The sequence below is a fragment of the Mesocricetus auratus genome, unplaced genomic scaffold, assembly GCF_017639785.1.
Source record: "Mesocricetus auratus isolate SY011 unplaced genomic scaffold, BCM_Maur_2.0 Super-Scaffold_15014, whole genome shotgun sequence".
Classification (NCBI taxonomy): domain Eukaryota; kingdom Metazoa; phylum Chordata; class Mammalia; order Rodentia; family Cricetidae; genus Mesocricetus; species Mesocricetus auratus.
The window spans coordinates 14,126,253-14,135,941 of record NW_024429186.1 but is presented as its reverse complement, the minus strand read 5'-3'; the positions used below and the strand labels follow the sequence as shown (position 1 = coordinate 14,135,941).

Genomic DNA, 9,689 nt, shown 5'->3' with positions numbered 1-9,689 from the left:
TCTGAGAGAAAAAGAAAGGAAGGACGAGGGGGGGGAGAGAGGGAAATGCTGACAGACACAGGTGTTCCCCATGATCTGGGTGGGATGAAAAGAATCTGGTCTGAGGTTCTCAAAAAGGAAAAGGACACACAGAGCCGGTCTTCAGGGCACAGGTGCTGTCCTCACAGGGCTGCTTTGTAACTGCCCTGCTGTGGCCTCAGAAAAGTGAGGAGATGGGCTGAGGAGATGGCCCCTTGGGCAGTCACACTCCAGGTCAAGGGCAAGGTTAGCATGAAACCAAGCTGCCCTTGGCAGAGTCAGTCACAACATCTGAGGAAGTTGGGCTTGTTTTCCAGGTGAAACTTAGCCCTGATATGTCTTCCTCAGATAACCCCAGAGCCTCGGTTCTAAATCTGTGGGTTTCAACCCTCTTGCTAACATCTATCTCCCTAAGTATTCACATTACGTTTCACAACAGTAGCAAACTTGAAGTTATGAAGTAGCTACAAAAATCATTTTGTGGTTGGGGGTCTCCACACTCTGAGGACTGTATTAAAGGATAGCAGCATCAGGTAGGCTGAGGGCCACTGTCCTAGATCCAGGGGCGTCAGCCAGGTTCCTGATGGAAACATGTGGGAGAGGTGGAGGAAATAATCCCTGAGGGTCTGGGCAGGGTCAACATAGAGCCCTCTAGGGACTAGCCTGAGGATACAGGACACCTGGTGAAGCCGGGCAGCTGTTTCTAGGAAATGGGTTCCTGACCAAGCTGGAGAAGAACTGGGTTTCTTATTCATTATTGTCTCAGCCCCTGCTGCAACCCGTGGTTAGTTCTCGGGAACCACCAGCTCCTTGCTTTCCTCACTATGGCTAGTACTATCCAGTATCCCCCAGTCACTCTCACAATGGAAACGCCTGGTTACTACAGGGATGAGAACCAGAGGCTCTGGTTGGTTGTAGGCCTGGGATTTACTCTCCACCACCCATTTATTAACAAGGTGAGTTTTGGGACTCCATGGAGGTTGCATCTTGACCTTTTGTGTAGTCTATGTGTGCTAAGGTGTGTGTGTTGGGGTTGATATCACCCTGAAAATTGCTCTAGGGTGTGGATTTAGACTACAATGGATCCAGCAAGGCCATACTGCCCTGTGATCCTGCAGGAAAAGCATTTCTAGGTATCAAAACTGGTACTCAAGTACCAGAGATGTCACTTGAAAGCAAACTTCTAGTGTAGGTGTGGCAGATACCAAGTGTCCTCTGCCAGGTACCTGCCTGAGTGGTATTTGGTCTTACACCTGGGACAAATCACTATGGTGTCTATTAACATATCAATGTGGCCTCTGGCCACCAGGTTCTCCCAGCAAACTGCATTCTCTGCAGGTTTGACCTTTGGCAGGCTTAACTTATGTCTACCCTGAACTGTCCTCCCCAAGTCCTGGGCCTCCCAATATTCCCACCACACTCCACCTCCTCTGGTTCTTTCCTTTAAAACTCAGCCGTTTTGTCTGTGCCAGTTTCTTGGCCTAGGCCACCCCACTTGGTCGTCATCTCCTCTCCCCGCTCCTCTCCTCACGTGGCCAGGCTCACAGTCATGTTCACTCCAAACTCACCCAGATGTCTCCATCTCTGCCTGTGCTCTCCCTTTTATCTACAATAAACCTTCTCCTCCTCCATACCTAGGAGCAGTCATGTCCTTCATTTTTCATCCTTTTCCCCCTTCATCTGGGGCCAACTTTGATATGTTATTGAACCCCAGTTCCTCCGAGGCTGGAAACAAACAAGGAGCAATTTGTCTATAGCACCAAAAATTATAATATTCATGTAGATGTGTTTTTTTAAAAACTATACCAAATAAACTATGGAAAGTTTTAGCACCAAATATTTTCAGTTAAAAAAAACTGAGAAAGGAATTCTCTTAGTGCAGGTTGATATAAATGAGACAGCTTCCATGAGAAAGTTTGTGCAGTCAATAAATTCATTAGAGTCACATGTCTCCCATCATCCTGCTTCTGCGCAGCCTTGGGTTAAAGTAGCTGTTGGATCCACGTGTGCCTAGAGGGGCAGATGCAGCTTCTGGAACAGCTTCTTGGGCAATTGAGTTAAAAGGGTGAGGAGAATCTGATGGCTCCTGTAAAAGAATCAACCTGAGGTCCCAGGCAAAGCTGTTGCTAAGGGACATATCCTCTACAGTTATTGATGCAATGTCATTTGAACTGGCTCTTGAGTCATTTGGGATTTCAGGTTGTGACAACAGACCAAGCATTGTTCTCCCCTTCTTTTTTCCTCATTTCCTTTTTCTTTTATTCCATCCTTCTATTTCTCTGTCTCTCTCTTTGTTACCATACCAGAAGTAGTCTGAATTGTTACACACACACACACACACACACACACACACACACACACACATACACACACACACGGTAGAAACAGGCAGATCTCTAAGTTCATGGCCACATGGCCCAGTTAGTCAGTTCTAGGAAAGTCAGGTTCACACAGAAATCCTGCCTCAAATAAGTTACAAATACAAAATCAAATAAAAAAATCTTAAAAACAAACAAAAACCATAGGCCCGAATTATGATCCCAGCAGCCACATAAAAGCCCCATGTGTCTCTGTTGCCCATAACTTCAGTGCTGTGAGGGTGGAGTCAGAGTCCCTACTTCAAAGACATGAGGGAGAAAGTGATGGAGCAGACACCTGAGTCTCCTTTGTCCTTTTCAGACTGTCACATACATGCATCACACATACACACACACACACACACACACACACACTCACACTCACTCTCTCCATCACACACTCACTCTCACACACATTCTCATGCTCTCACACACTCACATACTCCCAGAATGCTCAAACTCACACAGGAACTTCTCAGTGAGATCTCAGCAAGGATCAGGAGGTTTTTTTCAATCAGAGGCCTCAGAGGGAAGCTTTTCATTTTGCAGATTCTGAGGACTTGGGAACACTCCCTGGTCCACCTCGGTGCAAAGCATCCAGAGACAATGGAGTTTCAAGTAAAAAGTCATTTACTACAAAAGCAGGTGACACGACAATGTGGGTCCCTGTCCCTTCTTTGCTATCTCCCTTCCCTCCCTACCTAAAGTCCGAATACCCACAGGTGGACAGATTCTCAAAAATTGTAAGGACCACAACCAGGACAGTGACCTTCCACAGTGTGACAGGTGAAGAGAAATGCAGGAATTCACAGGAAGACAGGACACAAATAGGGAGTCTGTGACATGCTCCCTGCACTGTGGTCTAACTTTCCTTGGATTTTCAAGACAAGATTTTTTTTGTGTAACAGTCCTGGCTGTCCTGGAACTCATAATGTAGACAAGACTGATCTCAAACTCAGATCAGCCTGCCTCTCTCTCCTGAGTGATGAGATTAAAGGCAGGCAACATCATGCCTGCCTATGGCTACTTTTTGACTTTGTAGGTTTCTGTGTTGGCTAAGGTTTCTGTTTTGCATTACTAAAGGCACATGAAGCTCACCATCAACATTACACTGCATGTCTTTGGTTCCAGCCATTGCCCCTGTGCCTGGTGTGTGTGTTTGTGAGCACATGCTTTAGGCTTGTTGAATGTTCATGTGACTGGCTCTGTCACTCTCTACCTTATGCCCCGAGACAGCATCTTTCACCAAATCTGGAGCTAGACTGCAGTCAGGAAACCCCAGTGGTCCTCCCATCTCAGGTTTCCACACCCTGGCACATACATAACTTAACCAATGGATCCATCTCACATAATACGTCTCAGTTTTCAAAGGAGAGTTATTAAAACTCTGGAAATGGCTGAGACAGATTCCCAGGGCCCAACTGACGATCTGTGAAAGGCGCTGTGTGTCTGGAGACTGTGGCTACTGTGTGGGAGAAGCTGGGGATGAGCAGGGATGGGCAGAGGGAGGTCAGGGTCAGACCAGGCAGAAGAGCAGCAGACATCCCAGGCCCTGGGAAGACACAGGTGGTGGAGACAGGGCTGTGTTTATGGCTATTGGAACCTCTCATCTAGACCTTTGCATAAAACAGTTAGCGCAGCATCCAGGCATGACTAAAGGTATCTGTCCCTAATGTGCCTCTCCCCTCTACTCCCCTCAGCACCGAGCCTCCATCAAAGTCAGGTTGTGTCGGGTGGGCGAATGCTGCGCAGAACTCCTGTCCCACTTCTTCTCAAGTTTGACGTGTCTCCCCAGTGAGTGGCACACAAATTCTCTGTTTTCATACAATGGGGCAGACTCAAGCTTCTGGATAATAGAGGAACATGTCCAGGTAAGTGTGTGGTATCTCCCAGTGAAAGCTGCAGCAGGTGGGTGTCAGATGCAAATGCTTTTCATCCTCTCCCACCCCCCCAGGAAGTATTTTCCTGTCCTTCATTTATTCTTTGTCTCTCACATCATACATCTCCATCTGCTTCACTTCCCTGTCCCTACTTATCCATCCTCTGCAAGCTACCCCTCCCCCAATACAACACAATATAATACAATACAATACAATTTGAGAAAAAAAAGAAAAGGGGGATAAGAAAAAATAAACCTCATCATGGAAACTGTTAAGTGACACAGAGAGTCATGCGGGGAACACTCGAGTCCATATATGTTTACCTGCAAATGTTCACTACAGAAACTCATTGTCTGTTTTGAGTTCTTTGGTTTCTGCTACACTGTCCATGCAGGGCTCTCGCTGGAACTCCTCTTGGTTATCCTGTGGGTGTCCTGTGTAGTAGAAATCCTGTAGCTTTGAGTCTTCAGTTTGCTCCCTTCAAGTGCTCCAGCAGATCCCAGATGGTGGGGATGGTCGGGTGAACCACCTCATAACCCTGTTACCAGGTCTGAGCAATGGTAGGGTTAGTCAGCCTGTGATCTCTCCCTTGTCCTCATTCATAGGTTGAGTTCTTCAGTACTTCCCTGACTAGTTCATCTCTTGTAGAGATGAGAAATGGCCAGGGCCAGTTTTCCTGGTTTCATGTCCTCAGGGTCAGATCTCCCAAGGCTGCACCTAGGGCCAGCTCTACTGTGTTGTCCAGGTGTGGCAGAGGGGCCACTCTCCTGAGAGCTGCAGCTGATGAGGGGAGGGACAAGCTCTCCCCAGGGAAACTCTTACCTCTCCTTCATTCACTCTTCCTTCAAGGGATCTAACAGGGTCATTTTTGGTAGAGGATTTGGAGAGTGTTTTAGTGTGATAAAAATGTTCCTGGGGAGAGGAAAGATACTCATCTCCTCACCCTAGGTAAGGAATCTACAACGGACCAAAGTACAGATACCAGAAAGTTCATCTTGGTGAAGCAATGAGTTTTATTGTGGTCACTTATAGGAATATGGGTGAGGGTGAGGGATCACTTACAGGAGCAGAAATGACTCAAAGACAGCTGCATCACCAAAGGACACCCAGCACTGATGACAGAAGGCTCACAAAGCTGGGACCCTGGAGCACACTGCACAGCCTGCCTCATTAGGGCTGAACCCCTTCTAGGCAGCTTCTCTGGTTTCTGCTTGGCTGGGTGGCTTTTTGTGTGTGAGAGTCTTTGCTGCCTGGCTCTGCTTCCTGTGGCATGGAGGGGCCTAGTGAATCTTTTGAGTTTCAGGGAGTTGTTGAAGATATTTTTGCTGTTGACCTCTCTACTTCAGGAGGCTGATAATATGGCATAGTGGGGACAGGTTGAGAGGGAGAATGTATCTGTGAACACATGTGGTATCTGTGTCTAGTGGGGCATCTCTGGAAGTAATGCTTCCCTCTGGCTATAGAATTCCCACACCAATCCTCCTCTTCCTCTTTCTTCTTTGTTATGGTGCCAGTCAGAATGGTCATTGTCTTAGAGATGGCTAGATGTGTGTCACCCAGGATCCTGAAGGCTCTTCCTCTCTTGCAGCTGGAGGACACAGAACACCTGGTCCTAGAGGTGGAGACCGAACTCGGTAAGACAGGCACCAGAAGGCTTTCTCTCTGTGTAGGAAGAGTGTTCTTGTGACTCTCCCTGGGCTTTCCTTGTATGGCCACATTTCACCATTCTATGTTGGATGTAAGTGCTGTGAGCTGACCCCACAGTAAGCACAGAGTCACCCTCAGTCCTGGAAACAATTCCATGTGTCCAGTGCTCCATGTCACAGCTAAGCAAATAGACTCTGGGTATCAGAATGCAGGTCCTGAGACCACAGAGCCCTGGAATAGCAGTGATGGGACTAGAACCTAGTCACTTTGTCTCTCCAGTATCATCACACTGGAGTGCTGGGTGGTATTGGCCCAAGAGAACCTACACTGGGCATCTTCCCCAACTTGGTAGCAGCTCTACCTGTCTGAGGAGAGAGTGGTCCAGGGGCAGGGTTGGAGCTGGACTGGCTGGAGCACAGCCTTTGGGTCCAGCACCCAGTTCTGCAGGGATTCACTAAGCAGTGTCTCCTTGGTCCCACCTAGGTATTGGTAGCCCTTCAGGTCCCTGTCCCTTGAGCCCTCAGTGGAGATTTTGTGCAGCTACTTCTCTGCTTGTCCCCCAGGTCTCCAGTCTAGCAGTGCCTCTTGCTGGACTGAGGTCCCAGCTTCAGAGGATCCGTTTCTGTGAGCCTGGCTTCCTGTGTCCTGAGCCTCCTCCCTTCCTGGGTACAGCTGTGACTTTCTTGCCCCCTTACAGATTGTCCTTCTAAAGACCTCTTGTCCATTTGAACCCCTCCCCTGGCCTCCCAGTGCAGCATGCCCCTCAGGTGACTCTGATCTGGAGGTGCCTGTGGAGCAGGTATGGATGGGGACTCCACGCCCTGTGGATCTCTGAGCTGCCAATGCTGGCTGGAAGTTGACCTGGTGCTGGGCAGAGGACTCTGTGCTCCGTGCTTGAAGGCACAATGGGATGTGCACAGGGAGCATCTGGTCACTTCTCCCAAGTTCTCAGGACTTGGTTCCTAGAAATGATGCTGACCCTAATGCCTGGCCAACACTTGTTTTTAACTAATTAAACTTTACTGCTTTTACTTAAAATCTGTGCTGGCCTGGTCTGTCTTTATCTGGGTTCTAAATCATAAAGTGGAAGTGACCCCCAAACATTACAGGAGCACTGTGTGACCTCTTCAGGACATTTCCTCACTGGGGGATGGGTCCTGGTGCATTTCAGCAGCAGGGTTCCTGGGGAAGTTCTAACAGGGAGGCTATGTGGAGCTGGGAGAAGCTGTGCTGGGCATAGGATAAGAAGCTGTGGTTTACGTGGAGGGAGGGAGAGTGGTCAGTGACTGACAGAGTCAACACAGGAGCCACACTAATTCACTACAGGCCACAGGGAGAAAGCGTCCTTGCACATGAAGACACCAGATGTCAAGGGAGCAGCACAGAGGGGACAGAGGCCTGGTACTGCAAACATGTCCTTCCTTCAGCTGATCCACAGGAAAGAAAGGCACTCCCTCTGACACAATTCACAGGAAGAAACTGTCAGCAGATGGAAGCTGTAACTTTACAGAGTGAGTCTAGAAAGACTCTTATAGGACTGTGGCCTTAGCTCAGGTGGCCACAAGCTGACTTACCATACATAATGGTCTAAGCTGATCCCTCAGTTTTGCATGAACAGAGTTCAAACCAGATGTGTGAGCCCTTGCTGGAATCCTAGCACTTGAGATATGGAGGTCAGAGAATCACAAGTTTAAGGTGATCCTTATGAATGTCGTGAGTTCAAAGCCAGCCTGTTCCGTAGAGCTTTCTGACATTGAACTCACAGAGATCTGCCTGCTCCTGCTGAGATTCAAGAAAGGAGCCCCACTGACCAGCTGAGAGTTTTTAATTAAAGTGTTTGTAGAAAATATAGACAAATATGTTTTTGATCTTGGGAAAGAAAAGGCCCAAACAACAAAAAAGCAGCAGGCTTAGACCAGCAGTGGGACTCAAGTTCACAATGCCTCTGGGGATTCTCTGAGGACAGAAAACTGAGAGCAGCAGCTCACTCCAGTGGAGAAAGGAACACAGGGACAAGGCAGGTATGAAACCTAGGCATGCTTACTCTTGTTCTGGGCAGGAACACTTGGGGTGATGAGACAACATAGGGACATCTATGGTGGCTTCAAGTGCTAGCCAGGCCCTCCCTGGCTTCTACCTGGAGCAGGCTTCCTGAAGTGGGCACCAAGGGCATTTGGGTCACAGATCCTTCATCGTCCTGGGATAGCCTGAGTGACCAGCAGCATCCATCTCTGACATCAGTCCCCTGGACCTAAGGTGTCTCCAGACACTGCCCCATATCTGGGCTTTGGGAGTTGAGATTGCTTCCAGCCCAGAGGTCAGTAAAGGGAAGGTGCTCAGAGTCCTAATTGTACCATGCAGGGGTGACCAAGCCCTGAATCCTGATACTGCCCTGTCCTGTGAGATGCTGAATTCATCTGGGACCGTGGTGCCTAGGAAACTCTCCTCTGATGGGTAACCCTGTTGTCAACTTAGATTGCTATTGAGGCATGCCAAGGTGTGTGTTGAGTGTGTTCTCAAAGAGACCTGAAGGGGAGACCCACACTGTTTTTGAGTGGCACCCTCTCCATAAGATGCAGGTTTGAATGGAATAAAAGTAGGGCAAGAGGAAAGTCAGCTGAGATCCAGCATCCCCCATTTTTGTTTGCTGGTCCTATTGAATGAATAGATTTCCCTTGCAGTAGGCTCGTACTGTCTGGATGTCCTGTTCAAGTGATGGTGTTACACAGCCATGGGGGTTTGTACTACTACATCACCCCTCAGAAACAAACTGGAACACAGAGACCAGTGGGGGGAGGGGGTAGTGCATTCACACCTGAATTTGAAGAAAATAGGGTTGACACTGTCTATTGCAAAGGGACAAATCTAGGAATATACTAAAGGAGAATGGTGTCTGCTACAATAAATTAGACCTAGCAAAGGCAACAGTGGGACAGAAGAATTGGATGTCTGTGTTACTTCACTGCTCTGACCAAAATGTCTGGTGGAAATGACTTACAACTGAGTAAGGACTGGTTTTGATTCGTGTGGGGTGTATGAGAAGCACTTCAGTTCCTATCATGTTTGACCAGGGAGTGGAGAAAGAATGTATGCCCATTTTCTCTTTCCCCAGCTTTTATTCAGACTGGATCTCACAGCCCATGTAATTGCATACCTACACTCATTTTATATGGCCCCCCATGCTTCATACCTTCCTAAACCCCCAGAAATGTGCCTCATTCTCCCAAGTGAGGTGAATCCAGTGCTGTGGGGAGCTGTCAGAGGATAAGGGTGAGAAGGAAGCAAGTACCACATGGTCCCTGATGGTGAGGCTTGAGAGATGATTTGATCAAAAAGGTGTTCTCCAATTGTACAATAAGCTCTACTACAGAGTGAAGACCAGGTGCTTTATTATGAGGAAAATAGCCTCAAATACCATTGAACTTACAATGGAACACAGCAAGGTAAATATTCTTAATAATCCAAGGTATATACCCAAGCTTTCCTTGTACACAGATTCCAAAAGAAAGGATATGCTGCAAAGCCAATTTTAAAACACTGGTAAGGGCTCACTAACATGCCTAAAGCGGGTGACAGGTTGTGTTGCAGACAAGTCCCATGAACTGGGTAGTTCACTCTTTATACTTCAGTGATTATAATAAAGAAGCTAGCAGACAGGGATTAGTGTAACAGATTGAGACAATTATTTCAAAAATAAAGTTAATATAAGAATCTATTTTCCACACTAATATATAACTACAATAAAACAAAACAAAAAAACAGTGTTTGCCTGCATGATATAACCCAG

General features: G+C 47.6%; 1 protein-coding gene across 1 annotated transcript; it reads left to right on the top strand.

Annotated features, from left to right (window-relative positions):
- Positions 1-643: 643 nt before the first annotated feature.
- LOC121139449 (protein TCL1B2-like) lies at positions 644-6,940 on the top strand. Its single transcript, XM_040743347.1, has 4 exons — positions 644-974; positions 4,076-4,246; positions 5,844-5,889; positions 6,466-6,940. The coding sequence occupies exons 1-4, from the start codon at positions 843-845 to the stop codon at positions 6,528-6,530; spliced, it is 414 nt and encodes a 137-aa protein (XP_040599281.1). The 5' UTR covers positions 644-842; the 3' UTR covers positions 6,531-6,940.
- Positions 6,941-9,689: the final 2,749 nt, after the last annotated feature.